This window comes from Nyctereutes procyonoides, unplaced genomic scaffold (assembly GCF_905146905.1).
Source record: "Nyctereutes procyonoides isolate TBG_1078 unplaced genomic scaffold, NYPRO_anot_genome, whole genome shotgun sequence".
Lineage (NCBI taxonomy): Eukaryota > Metazoa > Chordata > Mammalia > Carnivora > Canidae > Nyctereutes > Nyctereutes procyonoides.
In genome coordinates this window covers 35,116,010-35,140,784 of record NW_026575046.1, presented here as the reverse complement: position 1 = coordinate 35,140,784, position 24,775 = coordinate 35,116,010, and the positions used below count along the sequence as shown (strand labels likewise).

At 40.4% G+C, this 24,775-nt stretch overlaps 1 protein-coding gene across 4 annotated transcripts; it reads left to right on the top strand.

The window, feature by feature from the left end:
* Nucleotides 1-16,841: 16,841 nt before the first annotated feature.
* Nucleotides 16,842-22,442, top strand: MED7 (mediator complex subunit 7). Of its 4 annotated transcripts, XM_055325854.1 has the most exons (3): nt 16,936-17,260; nt 17,467-17,664; nt 21,243-22,442. In XM_055325854.1, the coding sequence occupies exon 3, from the start codon at nt 21,260-21,262 to the stop codon at nt 21,959-21,961; it is 702 nt and encodes a 233-aa protein (XP_055181829.1). In that variant the 5' UTR covers nt 16,936-17,260; nt 17,467-17,664; nt 21,243-21,259; the 3' UTR covers nt 21,962-22,442. The 4 variants fall into 4 exon arrangements, with proteins under 4 accessions (XP_055181828.1, XP_055181829.1, XP_055181831.1 ...); XM_055325853.1 differs by lacking the exons at nt 16,936-17,260; nt 17,467-17,664 and adding an exon at nt 16,842-16,916; XM_055325856.1 differs by lacking the exon at nt 17,467-17,664 and having other exon boundaries at nt 16,936-17,097.
* The last annotated feature ends 2,333 nt before the right edge of the window (nt 22,443-24,775 follow it).

The window sequence follows — 24,775 nt, the reverse complement described above, 5'->3', positions numbered from 1 at the left end:
AAGGCACAGAGAACTTCAACAGGGTGGGAATTGTTCTATCAAGCAAAGGACTGTGTCCATGGTATCATATTATGGAATCTTTTATTTTAACATCCCCAAAATCAGGATGGCTTTTAAATTCCGTCAGCCAGGCGGAAGTTGCCACTTTAGAAGAATCTTAACAAATTTATCTCACTTACATCTTCCTATTAATATATCTGCAAGAGAGATAGACAACAGAATAAGTTTGAAAGATATTTTTCAGTGTAAAATAAAAATTCTGAATGAATACTCAGAATTCAGGAACATAGAAAAGGCATAGATATATTGTTGAGAAAGAATAATCCAAAGTGCTGTGTACAAATGGTATAATTATGTATGCATGTGGAAAATAATTCCAAAATTAAAAAATTATACCACACTAGAAGTGAGATTATAAATTTAACAAATGTCTATTGTGAAAAAGAAATGACATTGTTTTTTCAACTTAAAAGAAATTGTAAATGAGTTTCACAAGTCCATGAAAATCATTAAACTGTTAACAGGTGATAAAAGTTGGATTTGAGAAAAGTGTTTCTGAGAACCAAGTGTGTTTGTATAAGCCTGGAGGTCATCCTCCCAGTCTTACTATTTTTTGCTCATTCTCTCTGACAATAGTGTCTACTAGGATGGAAGTTGAGTTTCCAGTAAAACTTGGGGATTTTTTCTGTAAAGCAAATCTGTGTGGCAAAGGTGGGGGAGGTGAGAAACAAGGTACTCTGGAAGGAGTGGTGGCTTGGGAGTATCGGGGGAAGTCCTTCTCAGTTGCTCTGATAGTGGCTGGGAAATCCCACTTTGTGGTTTCCGATATACAAAGACCAACAGATGCTGGGGATTAAGATGTCCTTGGACTTGACTCTTGAAGCAGTGGGTACAAGTAGAAGGAGAGAAAGTGGCATGTCCTCTAAGACCTGACAGGCTTTGGAGAAGCCTCCTGGGGATGTCAGAGGTTTTGGGGTATGGGAGAGAGATAAAAGGGAACTCATTCCTAAGCCTTTGACTCAGTCCCAAATTTATACTATGACAGAGACTGAATTATCAAAGATACAGATGACTTAATCACATGATTCTGTAGACCATGGATTTGTCTTTTATCCTTGTTTTAGTCTTATTCTATGCATTCCTACTTCTATACCCTAAAGGGCTTCTTTAATGCAAACGCTGTTTGTCCACCATGCAGAGTGTTAGCTGAGCAGACCCATTATTTACACAAATGGCACCAAAGTAAAATGGAGGTGGAGACTTGCACACTACAATGTGCTCTGCCAGGCACTTTCTCTGTATTTCCTTTTCTATCTTGACAGCTCATCAAGAGACTCATGCATAAATACTTACAAATTTCAAAGCAAAAGACCTCTTCCTCCTGAGGGAGATATCAATTGGGACATCAAGTCAATACACCCTATCAGATAAACTCAATATTGTTGACAGCAATATTCATCACCATGGTAGCTATTCTGCTGCTCCAAGTGCAATGAAGCAGTGGATGGTTGATTACTAATCAGCGTCCCAACCTTAAAGACTGGCACACACATAAGAGACAAGAAAGGGATCTTTGGCCAGCCACAAAGTAAGGTCATTCATGGGGCTGTTGTGATGAAATGGAGTCCTTCAGACACAAGATGTGCTATGGTGGGAAGAAACAAAGTGCCTCAAAATATCGAATGCAGTGTCATGACTGACAGAGTAAAAGTGATGTGAGAGAATGGAGCAGGGGCAGTCCACACAAGACTTTGAGGTCATGTAAAGGATTTTAACTTCTGAACTAGAGTAGTAGAAAGCCACTGAAATGTTTTATTTATTTATATTTATTTAAATATTTATTTATTTATTTGAGAGAGCAAGTGCATGTCAGCACAAGTGGGGGGAGGGGCAGAGGGAGAGGATCTTCAAGCTGACTCTGCGCTGAGTACAGAGCTTGCCTGGGGGCTTGATTCCACAACCCATGAGATCATGACCTGAGACAAAACCAAGAGTCAGATTCTTCACCAGTTAGAACTGGGCTCAGCAGCAGAATGGAGGTGAAAGAGGAAAGAATCTGTGAACGGGATGAAAGAATAATCAAAACTATCCAATATGAACTACCCAGAGAAAATAGACTGGAGAAAAAATGAACAATGCTTCAGGGACCTAGAACTAAAGGTCCAATACTCACATTATTTGAGCCCAGGATGGAGAAGAGAAAAGGTGGGGCTGAATAGATGCTAGAAGAAATAGTGGCAGACAACATCCAAATTTGGCAAAAGTTACAAACCTACAGGTTCAAAAAGCTGAGTGGATCAAAACATGAAAAACCTAAAGAAATCCACGGTGATATAAAACACAGTTAAACTTCTGAAAATATTTCTTAAAAATATTTCTTAAAATATTTCTTAAAAATATTTCTTAAAATATTTCTTAAAAATATTTCTTAAAATATTTCTTAAAAAATATTAAAAGCATCTAGACAAAAATGATAGTCTAACTATACAGAAGACAATTTGATAGACAGTGGATTTATTATCTGAAACTAAGGAGGATGGAAGAAAGTAACACAATGTTTTTCAAGTGCTGAAAGAAAAGAATGGAAAACCTAAAAGCCTATGCCCAGTAAAAATATCCTCCACGATATTTATTTTATGAAACTAGTGTTATTCTGAGAACAAAACCAAAGGTAGTAAGTTAAAAAAAAAAAGACCATTACCATTCATGAATATGTATATAAAAATTTCTAACAAAATATTAGCAAATAGAATTCAGCAATGTATAAAAAGAATACTACACAATGACCAAGTGAAGTCCTCCTAGGATCAGGAACAAGGCAAAGATGTCCATTCTCACCACTTTTATTCAACAGAGTGCTTGGGTTTTAGGCAGTGCAATAGGCAGAAAATAAAATAAAAGGCATACAGATTAGAAGGGAAAAAATAAAACTGCCCTCATTTGCTGAATACATGATTATGTATGTTGAAAATGCCAAGCAATCTACAAAAATGTTCTAAAAACTAGGTGATAAAAAGGGCGTAAAATAATAATAAATAAAAAGTGAGGTCAAGTTTGCAGAATACAAAGTCAATCACATTTCTATATATTACTAATGAACTCATGAAAATTTTAAAATTAAAAATAGTACCATTTACAATAAAAAAACTTGTATGTAAATCTAAGAAAACTTATACAGAATTTATATGCTGAAAATGATACAATGTTGAGGAAAGAAATCAAAGATCCAAGTAAATGGAGAGACATATCATGTTCATGGATTGGAAGTTTCCACATAGTAAAAATTTCAGTTTTCTCCAAATATATATATATATATAGGTTTAATTCCTATTAAAATCCCAGAGAAATATTTTGTAGATATAGATGAAATTAGAGAAAGAGAAAGCACTAGAATAGCAAAAAAAAAAAAAAAAAAAAATTATGAAAGAGAAGAATAAAGTGGGAGGAACAATCTACTTAATAACAGGACTTTGTTACACAGCTACAGTACTCAAGACTGTGATATGTGTGGAGGGATAAGACTCAAAGATAAGTGGAACAGAATACAGAATCGAGAAATAGATTATACAAACATTCCCAACAGATTTTTGATAAAGGTGAAAAAGCAATTTAATGGAAGAAAGAGTGCCTTTTCTACATATGGTGCTGGAGGAATTTGACATCCATAAGCAAAAAAATAAATCTTGACCTAATTTTACACATTATTAAAAAGAGAACTCAAAATATATCACAAACTTAAGTGGAATGTAAAACTATAGAACTTAGGGGGGAAAATAGAAGATAATCTTTGGGATCTAGGTTTGGGCAGAGTTCTTAGACATAACACCAAAAGAATAATCCATAGAAGGGAAAACTGAGAAATTTGACTTTATTAAAAAATAAAACTACTTGCTCTTTGAGTGATCCTAGTAAGACAAGGAAAAGACAAGCTTCAAACTGGGAGAAAATATTTGCAAAAGACACATTTGATAAATGACCGTTTTCTAAAATATATAGAGAACTTTTGAAATTCAACAATAAGAAAACAAACAACCCAATGAAAAAAATGGTGAAACATCTTAACAGATACCTCACCAAAGAAGATACACACATGGCAAATTAACAACAACAACAAAAATCACCCCACATCATATGTCATTGGGGAAGTGCAGAGTAAAACAATAAGATACCACAACACACCTATTAAAATGACTGAAATCCCAAACACTGACGACAACAACAAGTGCTGGTCAGGATGTGGAGCAACAGAAACTTACTCAGTGCTGGTGGGAATCCACAATGGTACATCCACTTTGATAGTGGCGGTATTTTACAAAACTAAACACACTCCAACCATATGATCTAGCAATTGTGCTTCTTGGTACTTAGCCAAAGGAGTTGAAAATTTATATCCACACAACCCTGCACATAAATAGCAGCTTTATTCATAATTGCCTAAACTTGGAAGCAACCAAGATGTTCTTTAGTAGGTAAGTGGATAAACTGTGGTACCTCCAAATATGGAATATTATTCAGCAATAGAAGGAAATGAGCTATCAAACTATGAAAGGACGTGAAACTTTTTTTTAAGTTTATTTTTTTATTTTATTTTAATTTTTATTTATTTATGATAGTCACACAGAGAGAGAGAGAGAGAGGCAGAGACACAGGCAGAGGGAGAAACAGGCTCCATGCACCGGGAGCCCGACGTGGGATTCGATCTCGGGTCTTTAGGATCGCGCCCTGGGCCAAAGGCAGGCGCTAAACTGCTGCGCTACCCAGGGATCCCTGAAAGGACATGAAATTTAAATGCATATTACTAAGTGAAAGAAGCCAATCTAAAAAGGTTACATACTATATGATTCCAACTATATGACACTCTGGAAAAGGCAAAACTATGGAGACTGTAAAAAGATTAGTGGTCTCCAGGGGTTTAGAGGAAGGGAGGGATAAATAGGTTAAGTCCAGGGAATTTTTAGGACAGTAAAACTTCTGACACTCTAATTGTGGATACATGTCATTATATATTTGTCAAAACCCATAGATATTTAGCACCAAGAACGAACCCCAATGTAAGCGATGGGCTTTGTGTAACAATGATGTGCCAATGTTGGTTCACCAGTTGTAGCATGTACCAGTCTGGTGGAGAATGCTGATGTTGGGGAAAGCTATGAGTAGCTGGGGGAAGGAGTTATATAGGAACTCTACACTTTCCACTCAATTTTGCTATGAGCCTAAAACTCTAAACCTGTACACCTGAAAGCTCTAAAAAATATAATCTACTTAAATATTGTACTTAGAGAGCTTTTCAGTTATGGAATTACAGAAATTTCTCCTGAAACCTGGAGAGATTTTTTCCCCCCCATTGGACATGACTGTTCACATGAGCTTTGAAATATGTGAGATTGCTATCTCTAAGGTGTATATACTCAACGATACATACGTAGGCCAATATCAATAGAACTAATCGATATCAAATCTTTCAAAAAAAACCTTGGAAGCCATATGATTCAGTGATTTCCAAACTTTTGGTACAGTTTGGACTTTAAAATTTTTTTATATGAAACCTTAATGAAATATAGTAAACAAAGAGAGGAAGCTGTAGGTGATCCACTTGAAGGTGCAGATAGAGTGCCAGGGCTAAGCTTAAGCCCTACCAGTTAAGCTGCCCTTAGCCTCAGGACACCTGGAAAGCATTTCCATGACTTAGAGGCTGCTGATTTTGCCTGAGATTCTCACTTTGCTTAGAGAAGATATGGCCTGCCTAAGGTTATCTAACAGACTGGTTGAACTCTGGTCTTCTGACTCTCAGACCAGAGCTTTCTCTACTCTGATTAAGTGGAGGGTTCCTCAGCCCAGGTTAACATGTGCTGGGGGACAAATTGGGACTCAGGTGCCAGAACTGGAGGACGATGATAAGGGGACAAAGGAAAGTAGATTCAGAAGGAAGATAGCCAAATCCTGCATAAGTCACAAACACTGGAGTCTGTACATATAGGGTAAAGGAGACTGTGGGAGTCTGAATTCACAAAATCTGTCTCCACTCTGGAGACCCAAGGTTCTAAGAGACGTTCATTTTGGACCTGAAATAGGGGGAACCAAGTGGCTAAAGATAACTGTAGAGAAACAGCTTCTGGACTGGCAGCGCGTTGGGCCACTCTACCTGCAGCCCCTCAGATAGTAGCTGGCATTTTGTAGATGAGCAATATATACTGGTGAATGAACAAGTTTGTTAGGATACAAATGTATCCTCAAACTCTAAAAATCTCTCTAAGAGGGTATTGCCATCCATACTTTCAGAAAAATAATTCTGGTCTTTGAATGATAGAGTTCCATGGAAGGGCCTCTCCTCTTTAAACAATAGTATGCAAACTACTGATCCTGTCTTTATTTAAAATTATAATATTTTGGGACATCTAGGTGGCTCAGTGGTTGAGCATCTGCCTCAGGTCGTGATTCTCTGTGACTCCCCACAGGGAGCCTACTTCTTCCTCTGATTATATCTCTGCCTCTCTGTGTCTCTCATGAATGAATAAATAAAATCTTTAAAAAAATAAAATAAAATTGTAATGTTTTATCAATCATGGATTTTTTGCTTTAATTTTTATTTTTAAAGCATTGCATTAAATAGTATTTATCTTTATTACAGAATTTTGCTTCTTCTCCTTAATTTTGCATCTGAGGCAAGTGCCTCACACTTGACCCTAGTCCCAACCCAGATGTGAAGTGATATCAAAAGCGAGCAGATCATAATTGTACACGCTTGCCATTCAGAAGACATGGAGTTTTTCTTCTTTCTTTTGCTTTTATTCCATGTCCATTTTTCAACAAAAATATATTTAGCCCTGGCTATGTGGGAGGCAATGCTGGGAATGTCAAGGTCGATGACAGGTAAATCAGGCACTGAACTGTTGCCACATAAATAAAGCAGGTGGATAATTATGACTTAAGGAAGAGAGGTGCTACAAGTACAGAAAAGAGGCTATAAGAGGGTATAGAGGTAATTTTTATTTGGGTGAACTTGGAGAAACCTTCTGTAGAAGGTAACATTTGAGTTGGACCCCAAAGAAGGACCTTAAGTTAGTTGGATATAACCTAGATTCTTTGGGGGAATGTGTAGGAAATAATTCAAGCAACCAATGAAATGGGTAGATTTTGTGATGATTTAAAAACAGTTACAATAATGGTATGGCTACTTTTTCTTTGGTGAAATTCCACATAATAATGTAAATGTGGACTTTAACCACAGTAACAGCTACAACAAATAATTCAAAGGGGCTTGCCTGACATTTGTGGGATTCTAAATCCTTTTCAAGTTCTTCAGCTTGCAAGAGCTAAGATTGGCCCTCCCTGGGACCTCATATGTGGGACACAAGTCTTGCCCTAGTAAAACAAATTATAACGAGATCACTCCCAAATGCCAGGGTTACTGCTGCCCCCTGCTGCCATGGAAAGGGGTAGCAAGCAAAGCAAACTTCTGGCATCCTCCCCCTCCCACTGGCCACAGGCAGGTTGGGTGGAGATGGTTGTTAGTGATAAGGTGTGTAGTACCCCTAAGACAACAACATGAAAATGGTGATTACGAATTGAAACTATATTGAATAGCAGTGGTGAGAGTGGACATCCCTGTCTTGTTCCTGATCTTAGGGGAAAGGCTCCCAGTGTTTCCCCATTGAGAATGGTATTTGCTGTGGGCTTTTCGTAGATGGCTTTTAAGATGATGAGAAAGTTCCCTCTATCCCTACACTCTGAAGAGTTTTGATCAGGAATGGATGCTGTATTTTGTCAAATGCTTTCTCTGCATCTATTGAGAGGATCATATGGTTCTTGGTTTTTTCTCTTGTTGATATGATCAATCACATTGATTGCTTTACGAGTGTTGAACCAGCCTTGCATCCTGGGGATAAATCCCACTTGGTCACGGTGAATAATCTTAATGTCCTTTTGGATCCAATTGGCTAGTATCTTGATGAAAATTTTTGCATCTGTTTTCATCAGGGATATTGGTCTATAATTCCCCTTTTTGGTGGGCTCCTTGTCTGGTTTTGGAATTAAGGTGATGCTGGCCGCAGAACGAGTTTGGAATTACTTCATCTCTTTCTATCTTTATGAACAGCTTTAGTAGAATAGGTATGGTTTCTTCTTTAAACGTTTGATAGAATTCCCCTGGGAAGCCATCTGGTCCTGGACTTTTATGTCTTGAGAGGTTTTTGATGACTGCTTCAATTTCCTCCCTGGTTATCGGCCTGTTCAGGTTTTCTATTCCTTCCTGTTCCAGTTTTGGTAGTTTGTGGTTTTCCAGACATGCGTCCATTTCTTCTAGATTGCCTAATTTACTGGCTTATTTACAACTGCACCCAAAAGCATAAGATACCTAGGAATAAACCTAACCAAAGAGGTAAAGGATCTATACTCTAAAAACTACAGAACACTTCTGAAAGAAATTGAGGAAGACACAAAGAGATGGAAAAATATTCCATGCTCATGCGTTGGAAGAATTAATATTGTGAAAATGTCAATGTTACCCAGGGCAATTTACACATTTAGTGCAATCCCTATCAAAATACCATGGACTTTCTTCAGAGAGTTGGAACAAATCATTTTAAGATTTGTGTGGAATCAGAAAAGACCCCAAAGAGCCAGGGGAATATTAAAAAAGAAAACCATAGCCGGGAGTATCACAATGCCAAATTTCAGGTTGTACTACAAAGCTGTGGCCATCAAGAAGCCAGTGTGGTACTGGCACAAAAACAGACACATAGATCAATGGAACAGAATAGAGAATCCAGAAGTGGACCCTCAACTTTATGGTCAACTAATATTCGACAAAGCAGGAAAGACTATCCAATGGAAAAAAGACGGTCTCTTCAATAAATAGTGCTGGGAAAATTGGTCACCCATATGCAGAAGAATGAAACTAGACCACTCTCTTACAGCATACACAAAGATAAACTCAAAATGGATGAAATATCTAAATGTGAGACAAGATTCCATCAAAATCCTAGAGGAGAACACAGGCAACACCCTTTTTTGAACTTGGCCACAGCAACTTCTTGCAAGATACATCCATGAAGGCAAGAGAAACAAAAGCAAAAATGAATTATTGAAACTTCATCAAGATAAGAAGCTTCTGCACAGCAAAAGAAACGGTCAACAAAACTAAAAGACAACCTACAGAATGGGAGAAGATATTTGCAAATGACCTATCAGATAAAGGGCGAGTTTCCAAGATCTATAAAGAACTTATTAAACTCAACAGCAAAGAAACAAACAATCCAATCATGAAATGGGCAAAAGACATGAACAGAAATCTCACAGAGGAAGACATAGACATGGCCAACAAGCACATAAGAAAATGCTCCGCATCACTTGCCATCAGGGAAATACAAATCAAAACCACAATGAGATCCCACCTCACACCAGTGAGAATCGTGAAAATTAGCAACACAGGAAACCCCAAATGTTGGAGAGGATGCGGAGAAAAGGGAATCCTCTTACACTGTTGGTGGGAATGTGAACTGGTGCAGCCACTCTGGAAAACTGTGTGGAGGTTCCTCAGAGAGTTAAAAATAGATCTTCCCTATGACCCAGCAATTGCACTGCTGGGGATTTACCCCAAAGATACAGATGCAGTGAAACGCCGGGACACCTGCACCCCGATGTTTATAGCAGCAATGTCCACATTAGCCAAACTGTGGAAGAAGCCTCGGTGTCCATCGAAAGATGAATGGATAAAGAGGATGTGGTTTATGTATACAATGGAATATGACTCAGGCAGGGATCCCTGAGTGGCTCAGCACTTTAGCACCTGCCTTTGGCCCAGGGCGCGATCTTGGAGACCCAGGATCGAGTCCCGCGTCGGGCTCCCTGCATGGAGCCTGCTTCCCTCTGGTCTCTGCCTCCTCTCTCTCTCGTGACTATCATGAATAAATAAATAAAATCTTTTTTTTAAAAAAAGGAATATGACTCAGCCATTAGAAACGACAAATACCCACCATTTGCTTTGACGTGGATGGAACTGGAGGGTATTATGCTGAGTGAAGTAAGTCAATCGGAGAAGGACAACCATTATATGGTCTCATTCATTTGGGGATTATGAAAAGTAGTGAAAGGGAATAAAGGGAAAGGAGAGAAAATGAGTGAAAATATCAGTGAGGGTGACAAAACATGAGAGACACCTAACTCTGGGAAATGAACAAGGGGTAGTGGAAAGGAGGTGGGTGGGGGGTTGGGGTGATTCGGTGCTGGGCACTGAGAGGGGCACTTGGCAGGATGAGCACTGGGTGTTATGCTAAATGTTGGCAAATTGAACTCCAATAAAAAAAATTAAAAGAAAAAGAATTGAAACTATACAGCAAACTGTGGGGGAACGATGCATTAGCCATGATCATCCAAAATGCATTATTTAAACAATATATATGAGCTGATAAGAATCATATGGCAGGAAGAAACAGGGACTGGAGATGAAAAATGTAATTTTCTCGCTTCATTTTTCTGCCTGGGCTGGGTAACAATGTAATTGGCTAGTGTGAATTCAGAGATTATTTTTTGAACTTGTCTACCTAAAGTTATTGTATGTAAACTATTCCTTAGCAACCTAATCTTAAAAAACCAACAAGGTAGAGAAAAAAAAAAACTGCTGCCATTTAGACTCAAATGTGATGTCCTTTATGATGTGTCAGGCTCCTAAAGGCAAGATGTCAGTAAGACCAACAAAATTAAAATCAGGGTAAATTGTGCTAGAACAATTGGACTCCCAAATCCAAAAAAGAAAAAAGAAAAAAAAAAGTAAAAGGAAGAGGAAGAAAAAGAATGGAATAAAAGAGAAAGAAAGAAAGAAAGAGATGGAGAAAGAAAACATGGGAAAATCTTTGTGACTTTGGATTAGGCAAAGATTTCATGGATAGAAAGCAAAAAGTATAAACCATAAAAAGAAAACAACTGCTAAATAGAACTTCTTCAAAACTTCTGTTTTTGGAAAGACACTGTTAAGAAAATAAAAAGATTAACTACAGACTTGGGAGGAAGTATTTACAAAACCCATATCTGATAAAAGATTTACATCCTGGGTGTGTGTGTGTGCACCTGCCATCTTACAACAAAATAGTAAGAAAACAAAAAAGCCAGTTAAAAAAGTGGGCAAAAAATTTAAACAGGTAGTTTGCCAAAGAAGGTACATACGGCAAATATGTACACAAAAGATATTCAACACTAGGGAAATGTGAACTAAAGTACTACATAGCTATGAAAGCACAGCTTTTTGTAAAAGCAAAATACCAAGTGCAGTTGAAAGTACAGAGTAACTGCAAGTCTCATAGTTTGCTAGTAGAAATAAAAAATGATACAGCCTCTTTAGAAAACTGCTTGACACTTATATAGCTAAATATATAACTATTTTATGGCTTAGCAATCCCATTCCTATGTAGTTGTTCAAAAGAAATGAAAACATACATGTATATGAATGTTTATAGGAAAATAACCCAAATGTCTACCGACTGGTGAATGAATAAATGAATTTTGGTGCATCCACACAATGGAATACTCCTTACCTAGAGAAAGGAACAAACTATCGATACATTCAACAACACTGGTCAACCTCAAAAGTTTTTATGCTATGTGAAATGTCCACATACCGTATGACGTCATTTATAGGACATTCTGGAAAAGGCAAAGCCATATGAACAGAAATCAGATGAGTGGTTACTAGGGACTGGGATAGAAGGGGAGGAGTGAATACAAAGGGGGCACAAAAAGAATTGCTTGGGGTGATAGAAGTAGTCTGTATCTTAATTCTGGTGGTGGTTGTTCTAGGACAGTATGTATTCATCAAAACTCATTGAACTGAAATTAACCTGAAGTTAATTTTATTGTGTGTAAATTATTCCTCAACAACCTAATCGTAAAAAAAAATCAATGGGGTACAGAAAATATTTCTGTAGCCATTTAGGCTCAAATAATAAATATTAATGTCTTTTATGATGTGCCAAACTCCTAAAGGTAAGATGCCAGTTACTATGGACCCCTCCCTATTTCTGCCCCTCATCTAGCACTCTTTTCTTTGATCATTAGTATAGAACATGCAGGCCCCCTCTTTATCTATAACTTGGAAAGATCACAGCAGCCTCGGGTTCTTTGTACTTGCTCTCTTTCAGGTCTTTCCATGGTTGTCTCCTTGACATCCCTCATGTCTTATCTCCAAAGTCAGTTCTGGGAGAGGCTTCCCTGATCACTCTCAATAAAGCAGCTAGCCCCCTGCACCACATAATTATAATGTTATTTTGTATTTTTTTCCTTCATAGCCCTATCACTATCCGAAATTATTTGTTTGCATGTTGCTGTCTGTGTCTCTCCATTAGAAGGCAAGGCTTTGTCTTTTTTTCCTTCTAGAACAGTGCCTGGCATAGCAGACATACAGTAAAGATTTGTCAAATCAACATATTCCTTGTCAAGCTATAGAAGGCATCTTTGATGAGTAAAGATTCTGAAAATATATGCTACATTTTTACTAGCCCCTTTCACAATATGAGTTTCATACCATTATTTATTTGTAGTTTACTGTAAAGGACACTAGACTGAGAGTCAAGAGTTCTAGATTCTAGCCTTAATCTAGCTACTACCTGAAAGACACTGCACCTTTGGGTCCAGCAATTCAATTTCCAGGAATTTATCTTGGGAAAAAGACTGAGGAGGAGTACAAACAGATATGTACCGGGATTAATACCCAGTGTATTAATAATAGAAAAAACTTACAGGAAGGTAATTTCACACAATGGGGCTTTGGCTAAATAGACTGTGATTTATCCTTCAAGGTCGCACTGTGAATTCACTCAAAAATGATGACTGAATTAATTTTGTTATACAATAAATGTCCATTGGCCAATTTCAGCCACCATTCTAGGTGTGAGGATGTATCAGTGAATGAAACAAAAACCCTAGTGAACCTTGTATTTTAATGGGGATGAAAGGCAATAAAAATAAATGTACTTTATAATGTGGTATCACATGATGGTACGTTCTATGAAGAAAGGATGATGCATAGTAAAGGGATTGGGGAACCCCCCAAGAGAACCCACTGTTTTCTATGGTGACCAGGAAACACCTCTCTGAGCAGGTCATATCTGAGCAGAGACCTGAATGAAGTGAGAAAGTGAGACATGTAAATAAATATCTGTGGCAGAGAGTTCCAGGCAAAGACAATGCCCCTGAGGCAGGAGTTTATGGTGGCAATTTTGAGGGAAAGAAATAAGGCCTGTAGCTGGAAAAGTGTGAGAATGGAAACAACAGTAGGAAATAAAACTGGGGAAGTAGCCAAGGAGTTGGTTTTGTAGGGCCTTATAGAGGACATTAGATTTTATTGTCAAGATGAGAGAAAACCTTGGAGAATTTTGAACAAAGGAGTGGTCAGATCTGTCTTATATTTTAAGACTGTGATAAATAAGCTAGGGGAGGACAAAAGTTGGAGCAAGGAAGCAATTTAGAAGGCTATTTCAGAAGTCCAGTTTCCAGTCCTGTGCCATGGACTAGGACCATAGCAGCGGGAATGGTGAAAATTAGTTATATTTGGGACTTTTACTTATTCTAAATAAAATGAATACAAAGGCAGGTATGGTAGTTTCAGTGGCCTATGGGAGGAAGAGGAGTAAAAGATAAATTTTTGGAGTTGAGTCTTTGTAGTTGAGTGAAGTGCACTTGAATAAAGATGTTGGATAAGGCGGGGTCTGAGTACAAAGGAGAGTAGGTTGCCAGGGGCTGGATACCACCTAGTTCCTACCACGTGCATGAGATCGCATGAAGAAGTGAGAACTGAGTCCTGGGGCAAGTCAAAGGATCAAATGTGCCAAATGTTGCTGCGGGTGAAGTAAAATGAGGACTAGGAATGAGCATGGGAAGTTGTAGGTTGCACTGAGTAAGGAAAGGGTTAAGGTCTAGGCAGGGAGAAAGAGGAGGCCCCTAAGTCCCTTGAGGAGGCTCATGAAGGGGGCTGGAGTTGGGGGTGGCTTTGTGACCAGGCTCACAAAAATCCCAGATCTGGAGAAATGCTGATGCTGACACAACCAGAGAGATAAGGGAACAAACCAGACCGCCTGGCCCTGAATGTTAAGGAGGTTTTTTTTTTTTTTTTTTTTCCTGTGGGCAGCTACATTGTAATCACAGAAATGACAATGCCTCAAAGAAGTAAGTCATGTTATCAGTTGTCTTTGCTCAAACCAAGCCGGCACAAGAAATTCAAGGCCACATGCTTTCTGGTCAGTTCTCAATAAAAGACTGCCAGTAAAAGCCCACAGTGGCAACCCATTTGGGACCTCTTTCACTCTAGAGAGTTTTTTTCATTTCTGTTCTCACCTTCACTTAGTCAACTTTTGCGTCACTTCACCATTTGGTGTCCATGGGGTTCATTCTTTGACTCTGTGAGACAAGAACCCTGCAACCCTGTAACAACATTGGATGAATGGGGAAGAAAAGTCTGATTGGGGTATGCTCACAAGTGAATGGATTTCTTCAACAAATACACTGATGTGGTATGGAGATGGAAAAGACTATTAAAAAGAAAACCATAAAGGAGTGCCTAGGTGGCTCAGTTGGTTAAGTGTCTGACTCTTGGTTTCGGCTCAGGTCACGATTTCAGGATTGTGGGATCAAGCCTCGACAGGCCCCATGCTCAGTGGGGAGTCTGCTTCTCCCTCTCACTCTGCCCCTCTCCCTGCTCACGTGAGCATGTATGCTCTCTTTTTCTCTAAAATAAGTGAATAAATCTTTTTTTTTTTTAAAAAAAAGAAAACCACCCCAGGATAGCAAACCAAGACTTAATTGCAGTTTCAACCTTTCCAGGAGTAGAATTTTAAATCAATCTAGAATTTTCTGATCAGCACCAAATGAGATAATCTATGGCACGGGCCATTGTTCCCCACTCCCAAAGGAAGATGAGGTAATCTTCAAAATAAGGCCCTGCTCTTCCCCCTAAAGGAACGTGACTTTGTGTGAAACAAACCTTTCCTTTGCTAATAACTTCCTTGCTCCACCCTCCTTTCTAGAAAAATGTTCCACTTGGCACAAATCCTTGGAGTTCCCCATTACTTGCTAGACGGGATTTTGTCCAATTCATGAATAGATTAAAAATCCAATTAGATCTCTTAAATTTACTGGGTTAAATTTCTGTTACTTAACAGAAACTTTAGAATCAAAGATTAAAGGTAATTGAAAGACACATCAGCCAGTTACAAAGGCTTATTGGATCCTGAAGCAATTGGTATGACTTGATTTTTATGATTTTTTTTTTTTTTTAAGAGAGGTTAGGGGAAGAGCAGAGGGCGGGAGAGAGAGAATCTTAAGCAGGCTGCAGGCTGAGCACACAGCCTGACATGGGGCTGTCTCATGACCCCAAGATCAAGAACTGAGCTGAAATTGAGAATCAGAAGCTTAAACAATTGAGCCACCTAAGTGCCCTTGATTTTGATGAATTTAAATAATTACTATTTTATTTTATTTTTTTAAAAAAGATTTTATTTATTCATGAAAGACACAGAGAGACAGGCCGAGATGTAGGCAGAGAGACAAGCGGGCTCCATACCTGGAGCCCGTTGCAGGACTTGATCCCAGGACCCTGGGATCACAACCTGAGCCAAAGGCAGACACGGAACCACTGAGCCACCCAGGCACCTCTACTAATTTATTTTTAAATGATACAACATTTCTATCGTTATGGGGGAAAATGAGAGTCCTATTTTGGATGTGTATATTAAAACGAAATAATGTCTAGATCTAATGGGTAGATATACATTGAAGGTGGATAATGAGTACACTGTTTTTTTTTTTTTTTAAAGATCTTATCTATTTGAGAGAGGAAGAGAGAGAGAGCAAGAGCAGTGTGAGGGGAGGGGGAAAAGCAGATTCCCTGCTGAGCAGGGAGCCCAAGTAGGGCTTGATCCCAGGACCCTGGGATCAGGACCCGAGCTGAAGGCAGAGGCTTTACCCACTCAGCCACCAAGGCGCCCCTCTACTTTTGTATACACTCGGAATCCCGTTCTTTTCTAAAAAATGAAACCAAGTAATCTTATTTTAGAGGTAAAGTTGAAAACTTATCAGAATAACAATTTTTTTTTCTTAAAGATTTTATTTATTCATGATAGTTACACACACACACACACACACACAGAGGCAGAGACACAAGCAGAGGGTGAAGCAGGCTCCATGCACCGGGAGCCCGACGTGGGATTCGATCCCGGGTCTCCAGGATCGCGCCCCGGGCCAAAGGCAGGCGCCAAACCGCCGCGCCACCCAGGGATCCCAGGATAACACTTTTTTATGTCCAGTATGCTCTCGTCAGATTTCCACGAATTTATAAGTTTGTTACTTCTTATGAAAATTGCCTCCCAAAAACTTTGATACATTTTTTTGTTAGTTACCTGGACATATAGATATGTTTCAATTCCTAAATGAAAATAAATATGAATGTGAAGAAATAGAAGCTGAGAATGCTATTAATTCCCCGATCACGTTCATAAATATTTCCAGATTAAAGGTAAATGTAATGTTATTTTGGACAGTAGGATTAGAGTCGATCTAATTTTTAAAAATCGGCTTATCTGTATTTTCTAATTTTCATGTAAGGCAAACGGATACGTTAATTTCAGGTGTCAAAAAAAAAAAAGATAAAAAAGGAGCGAAGCCACCAGTTGCAACTTTTACTGATAGGAAGTACTAGCACAGACACCCCCAAGCGCGAGGCCGCCGGCGGCCAAACCGCCGAGGGCGCGGGGAGATACGCGCAGGCGCAGTAGCAAGGTACTGGTTGGAGGCGGGACTAGAGCGGCGGCTAAAATACAGTTCTTTCAGCCAATCAAGGGGCAGTGTCAGGGGCTTCTTCCTGGAGGAGGTGGCCGGAAGTCGGCTTTGGGTTGCGGAGGGGAAGGCGGCTCCAGCGTAAAGCCTGAGCTGAGGTAAGTGGGCGGCGACGGCTTGCGGCTTCGTGCCGCGTGCGTCTCGCCTTCCGGACCCCGCGGCTTCCCCAGGGCGGGCTGGGAATGGGGGAAGCCTGGCGCGGACACGCTCCGTCACCTTCCTCTCCCACGTCCCTCGGAGATGCGGCCTCGCTGCTGCCCGCGGGGAGCCGGGCGGAAGGTGCCGTCGGCGCGGCGCGCTCGGGGCGCCCTCCGTGGGGGAGCCCTGCGTTCCAGTCCCGCGCCGCGGGCTTGCTGAGCTGGGCGGCCTTGGCGGGCCTCGGCCCCCGGGCCTTGTCGGCGGAGGACGACCATGCCCGCGCTGGTCGGGGATGGAGCCCGAGGTCGGCCGGCGATGCCAAGCCTAGTGGCCACGTTGAGGCGGGGAGGTGTTCGGGGCCCGGGCACCACGGCCGGCGGGGCGGGGCGGGGCGGGGCGGGGCGGGCCCTGGAATGCCTTCCTCTCGGCTGAGCCCCCGGCTTGGCACCCACCCCGCGGGAGGGGGGCCGGGGTCCGACCGCCGGCCATGACGCTTGGCGCCGGTTTCAGTAGAGACACCGCCTCGGAAGAGTCGGCCCCAGAGAAGCGGCGGAGCCATGAGCAGAGTTTGTGCGACACGTCAGGTTGCTTCCGTAGGCGAGCTTGCCCCGGGCAGCGGAAAGGAGCCGGGATGAGAGCCGTTGCCGTGGTCTCACCAGCCCCTCTGAGACGCGGAGTCTTCCTCTCGCGAGTGAAGCTGACAGACGTGTGAGGAAGACTGAGAGGCTTTTTTTTTTTTTTTTGAAAGATTTTATTTATTCATGAGAGACCCAGTGGGACTCGATCTCGGGTCCCCGGATCCCGCCCTGAGCCACCCAGGCGTCCGCCGAGAGGCTTTAAAACGTACCTGTCACGTGGTTGGCCTCTGGGAAACGGCAGGTTGGATCGAGGAGTGCTTGTGGCGTGGGGAGGCGGAGCCTGGGCTGTCTCTACAGTCGCTTTTGAAGTAACCAGATCAATGCTAATTCTCTGATTTTGGTAGTGATCACATATAAACACTGTTTATCACCCCCACCTCCACCCCCACCCCCCCCCTCCCCGCAAGCAGTTTTACCCCTTTTTACTCGAGGGCCGCCTTATATTACAGAGAAATGTTTTATCCCCTCGTCATATTGATGAAGTCATGGATGATTTCCGACTTTTCCTACTCTTTTCAAACCTCGCTGCATTAAACACCCTTAGTGCACATTTTTATGTACTTGTGACGTAGGACAGATGTCAGGGTTTGAAACCAACAGCCAAGAAAGAGTTCTTGAGACGTCTGTGGTGCAAAAAAGTGGTCTTTATTGAAGCATGGGGACAGGACCCGTGGAAAGAGCTGCCCTGGGAGAGTGCGACCTCTGCTGGCATCCAGCGCCTGTCGCATGGAAGGTGTTCTAATATTTGTTGAATGATGGAGTATTTGAAATCTCGATAGTCCGTTAGATGAAAAGTATCCTTTTTAAAACTTTGCTTTTAGAAGTATATTAGTCTGAATATTTTTCTGCTTTTATTCAGCATTTGCATTTTCCTTGTCTTTTTTTTTTTTTTTTTTTTTAAGATTTTATTTACTTGAGAGAGAGGGAGCTAGCCCAGCGTGGGGAAAGGCAGAGGGAGAAGGGAGAAGCACATTCCCTGCTAAACTGGGAGCCGGATGCGGGCTCAATCCCAGGACCCTGAGATCAGGACTTGAATCCATGACTTGAGCCAAAGGCAGAAGCTTCACCGACTGAACCACCCGAGCCCTCCTCCTTTTCCTCTTTTGTCTATTTTTCTGTTTTAAAAAACGGAGGTTAAAAAAAAAAACTCAATCAGTGGGCCTTTATTGAGGATCTTTTAGGTGTTGAGGTGCTGGAGATGGAGTTGTGTATTAGGCAGTTCCTGAAGTCCTAGTGCCCTCCTTCTGGTGGGAGTGGAGTCAGAAAATAAATTTTTGAAAAGTCAAAATAAAATTTCCAATATTTGCTCTGTTAGCTTGCAGACATTTTTCTCCCAAAAGAATGGGATTGTCTTTTAATTTTGCTTATGATAATTTTCCTGTGTGGAATTTTTAGACTTATTTTTGGTAGTTAGAACTGTTGGCCTTTTGGGGATCCCTGGGTGGCGCAGCGGTTTGGCGCCTGCCTTTGGCCCAGGGCGCGATCCTGGAGACCCGGGATCGAATCCCATATCGGGCTCCCGGTGCATGGAGCCTGCTTCTCACTCTGCCTGTGTCTCTGCCTCTCTCGCTCTCTCTCTGTGACTATCATAAAATAAAAATAAAATTAAAAAAAAAAAAAAGAACTGTTGGCCTTTTGTAGGAGCCTTAAAACTTGGTAGTTATTTTTGTGTTTTCTTTGTTAGGTTGTAAGTGACACTAAGATGGAAGCAATGTTTTTTTTTGTTTATCCTTGATAATGTAGTGTAGTGTTTAAGATATTATGGCTCTGAATCCTTCCTCTACTACTTAATCTGTGACTTTATGCAAGTGGTTCAACCTGAATGCTTTATGAGCCATCCGGGAGATCAGGCAGTTTGGATTAGAGCTAGAAAGTGCAGAGTCATAAACACAGAACAGGGCTTCTCCACTTTGGCACAATATTTTGACATTTGGGGCTGGGATAATTCCTTTTTGGGGGCTGTCATATGCATTGTAAGTGTTCAGCAGCATCCCTAGCCTCTACCAGTTAGATGCCAGTAACACCCCATCCTCCAGTTGTGACAAGTAAAAATATCTCCAGATCTTGCCGTATGTCTCCTGGTGGGCAAAATTGCCCTTGGTTGAGAATGACTGGTAGAAATGGTGCTAAAAGCCATGGAATTAACTGATAATCACCCAAGGGAGAATATAAAACAGAAGTCTAAAACTATTGGCCCACAGACCACAAAGATTGTAGATAGTTCTTTTTGACCTCACAAGACTTGACCATTTCTAGAACTAATTACCAGTATTTAAAAATTGAGAGATTCTGCATGAAATCTGGATTTTTGCCCTCTTTTAAGAAATAAACTGGGGAGCAATGAGTCTTCATTCCCATATGAAAGCTAATGGCTGGAGACTTTGAGATTTGGCATGCTTATTCATCTGAATCATTGTCCCAGAGTGCTTCACTGTTTATGTTACCTGCAGTTTTGGCACTTGAATTTCTGATTCCCTAATTTAGAGTGAGAAGAGGGCCCCCAGAGCAACCCTCTGAGGCATATAACATTAAAATTTGGGTAGAGGAAAGGCACTAAATGGGATTGAGAGGCATTGGCCAGTGAGATAGGAGGAAAACCTAAATGTAGGCTCATGGAAGCTGAGGGAGAAGGGAAGTGTGTTGAAAAAGAAGAAAATACTGATGAAAGATTGAGTAAAATCAGTTTAGAAAAATATCCATTGGATTTGCGGTGATTGTTGATGACTTTGAATAGTTTTTGTGGATTTAGGAGGTTGAGGCCAATTTGGATAATGACAAAAATGAATATGCAGAGGAGTGAATTATGAGTTGGTAAAGTTATAGTAGATCATGATGCCTTTGAGCACTGCCTCCTAACTCCACCAAACCTGCTCATTCACCTCACTCCCAAAAAGTCCTTTTCACCATCTTGGCTTGGTAGAAACCCAGGGCTGCTCCACAGTTTCCCTTACTCAGTATCTCACAAAATTCCGAATGTAAAACTGCCTCCAGTGTAGTAGTATTTGCCATCTTTGGTGTTGGATGGTGGTGTTACACCTTGAAAATCAGGTATGGTCGGTTTAAAGTTAACGTGTCCATAAGAAAATGTAGTGTGCATTGCAGGGAAAAAAAGGTATGAAATTGGATCATCATTTCATCAAAGAAGCTCAGGTGATACCAGCTGTCTGAAATACAGCAATGTTAATTTTGTCAAAGTGTTATTAGACTTATAAGTAGGTGTTTGCTTTTGGAATCAATCTATAATATAAAACCAAAAGGATTGTGATACGAGATGGGGAGACAGCATGTGTAATTTGGCTATAGAGAAGTGTAGAAAAGCGATGTAACTAGTGAAGGCTATGGATTCCAGATTTTATTTATAGATGAAAATATACTTCATATATTTTTTCTTTTTTTTTTACTTCATATATTTTTTGTGTGTGCCAATGAAAGTCTTAAGCAAAGAAGGAGAAATAGTTGGATGATTGAAGATACAATGCTAATTAGAAAAAGATGGCAGCCTGTCCATGTTGTTTTAGAAACTAAAGGGATTGTTTTGTCCTGTGCCCCAAACTGCCAAAGAAAAATAAGAAAAATACTGTCTGTAGTCACCCACTGTGACAAGTTAGTTTTATAACTCTACTCTAAATCTTTGGCTTATTTCCATAGGTTCTTGATCTTCCACTATGGGTGAGCCACAACAAGTGAGTGCCCTTCCACCACCTCCAATGCAGTACATCAAGGAATATACAGATGAAAATATTCAGGAAGGCCTTGCTCCCAAGCCTCCACCTCCAATAAAAGACAGCTATATGATGTTTGGCAATCAGTTCCAATGTGATGATCTTATCATCCGCCCTTTAGAAAGTCAGGGCATCGAACGGCTTCATCCTATGCAGTTTGATCATAAGAAAGAACTGAGAAAACTCAATATGTCAATTCTTATCAATTTCTTAGACCTCTTAGATATCTTGATAAGGAGCCCTGGGAGTATAAAACGAGAAGAGAAACTAGAAGATCTTAAGCTGCTTTTTGTACATGTGCATCATCTCATAAATGAATACCGACCGCACCAAGCAAGAGAGACATTGAGAGTAATGATGGAGGTGCAGAAACGTCAACGCCTTGAAACAGCTGAGCGATTTCAGAAGCATCTGGAACGAGTCATTGAGATGATTCAGAATTGCTTGGCTTCTTTGCCTGATGATTTGCCCCATTCTGAAGCAGGGATGAGAGTAAAAACTGAACCAATGGATGCTGATGATAGCAACAATTGTACTGGACAGAGTGAACAGCAAAGAGAAAATTCAGGTCATAGGAGAGACCAGATAATAGAGAAGGATGCTGCCTTGTGTGTCCTAATTGATGAAATGAATGAAAGACCATGAAGGATGTTTCTTTTTCTTTTATTTTTCAGTAAATGGCATATATGGTTAATTTGCTTTGGAGAGTTTCAAAAGAGATATAACTAGAAGTCATGTAAATGACTTGACTCTAACTTTATCAATTATGAGATGTCACAGGCTGTAATTTTACTTTATGGCAAGTATAGGCAAATGAGGATATGTATACGTTAAAAATAATCACCTTAAAAAGCAAAGTGCTGAAATTGTGTGAAACATCCTGGTTTTGGAGTTGCAGAAAACATTAAAGATATCCTCAGTAATAGCAAGCTTTCATCTTTGAAAAGTAGGTTTGTTATTTGATTTAAGAATGATAGATAAATAAAGGATATCAAGCTGTATAAATGTGAAATTATAAAATCTTTAGATTTATTTTACTTAAAAATTTACTTGATCTCTAAAAAAGTAGTGTAACATGTTAAAAGAGAGGAACCCCATAGATTTATAAAGCAGCAATTTTATTTTTCCTCTTGAGTGCTTCTGTAAACACACTATCTCAGCTTCTTGTTCCTACCGTGGGTAGGTCTCATAACCTGTTTCCAGTCACTCAGATAATAAGTCCTTTGAATACTTTTCATTACATTCATTTTAGTAAAATGTCTATGTAATTAGCTATACATTTCCTTTAAAGCTGTACTCAGACTTGCTAAGGCTGGGAGCCTGCAATGAGAAGGGGATTAGTAGCAGAGACTACTAATTGGATTGTGTATTGGAGATGCTTGTTCCCCTGAAATATGGCTGCCATGCCAGGGTGTACATTTTTTCACTCCTTGGGTCTACGTACAGCCATAGGACTAGGTTCTTAGCAATGGAATATGGGTGCACAACTCCAGGCCTCTTGCATAACAATTTTTTTTTTTTTTAAAAGATTTATTCACGAGAAACACAAAAGAGAGGGGCAGAGACATAGGCAGAAGCAGGCTCCCTGCAGGGAGCCTGATGCGGGGCTTGATCCCAGGACCCTGGGATCATGACCTGAGCCAAAGGCAGACACTCAACCACAGAGCCACCCAGGTGCCCCCATAACATTTTTTTTTTGTAAGTTCCTCCATATTCTTCTCAGCTGCTGGTTGGATGGCTACACCTGGGTTAACTTTGGAAGCCACTTGAAAATAATAAAAGTTCAGTCAGGTGGGCCTTTGAATGACTGAGGACTAGGCTCTCCATTTGCTAACCACCCCCTACCCTAGCTGATTTGACTATATGAGTGAGAAGTCAGCTTGTTTTTGAGCACTGACATTTTATTTCTGCATTTTCTTTCCTGCCATCCATCCTCTCTTCCACCAGGGTCTTTGTAAAGACTCCGCTTTGTATCTGAACTTCTTTGCTGGTCTTTCTCTTTATGTAGGTCAATGGTTCTAAGTTTTGTCCAGCAGCATTACCATCACTTGAGGACTTGTTAGAAATGCAGATTCTCAGACCTCACCCTAGACCTAAATCAAACTTGTTGGGTAGGGCCCAACAAGCGGTGGTTTAAAAAAGCCCTTAGGTTCTGATTCACACTCAAGATTAAGAATCACTGATAAAGGAGGCACCTGGGTGGCTCAGTTGGTTAAGCTTCTGCCTTCGGCTCAGGTTATAATATCAGGGTTTTGGGATCCAGCCTCACATCAGGCTCCCTGCTCAGTGGGGAGCAGAGCTTGCTCCTGCCCCCCCCCCCCACCCCGTTCTCTCAAATAAGTCTTAAAAAAAAAAAAAAAGTCACTGACAAAGGTAGTACATTTTCCAGATGTCTACTTTTGATTCTTCCCTCAGTTCTTGGTTCCCGGTATACCACTCTTCAGGGGTTTGGTATATTTCTAGTCCTAGAGCTGGCAAAAGTCTAGTTTAATATGGCTATATGCCTATTCTTTATGTGAAACATTTATGCATCCTTTTCCTTAAACATCTTGGGAGTGTAGACTGTTGCCAAGTAGATAGCTCTCTATTAGGCCACTAGTTGGCCAAAATTTTTTTCTATATGTGTTTGGTATAGTCTTTGGGCTCTGGGAGCACAGTCCAGATTAAACCTCAAGATTTAATCGAAGATGGAGAGGAGCCCCCCATCTGCTTGGGGGGGGGTTGTTGGATATTGCATAACATGAGCAACTCTCCAAAAAATTTCTTTCCTTTGACCTCAACTGTTTTATAACTTTGAGGCTAAGGGGTACTAGCCCCTTATTTTTGGCTGCTTTTCAGTTTTTGCATGGAAAAAACTAAATGAGTCATCTAATGTTACTAGAATCACATCATTTATATGGGAGTGTGTGTGTGTGTGTGTGTGTGTGTGTGTGTGTGTGTGTTTAGGAAGGATTAGGAGTTAAAATTCCATGAGGAATTTTAAATTCTGACTTTGGGAGGATCTGAGGATCTGTTCTTGAAGGTCCAGGTAGCACCTCACCAAAACTAATAAAGAGTTCTAATGTGAACTGCAATTAAAATGAGATGAAAGAACACTAGTCTGATAGTTTCAAGTTTGAAAGTCATAGTCTTTCAATCTTGTGAGGGTTAAAATACATCTCTGCATACCTAGTTATAGTGAATATTCCTGATAGACTGATTCCTCAAAATGAAATCTCTGGAATAGCCTGGCACCTCTTGAAATTACCGATTCCCAGACTCCAGAGATTTTGATTTCATTGTCCTGGAGTGGGGCTTTGGCACTGGTATTAAGAAATCTCTTGATGACTGTGCGGTGAGTTAAAGGGGTATTGTATTAGTACACTCTGCTTAACTTAGTTGAAGCAAAATGACAAATTTTTGAAAAGATACTATGCAGTTACATGATTAAAGGATAAATTGAACTGTGAAGAGGACTAG

Excerpts from the sequence above, each read along its gene's own strand:
- MED7 (XM_055325853.1), top strand. The coding sequence starts at position 21,260 with ATGGGTGAGCCACAACAAGTGAGTGCCCTTCCACCACCTCCAATGCAG.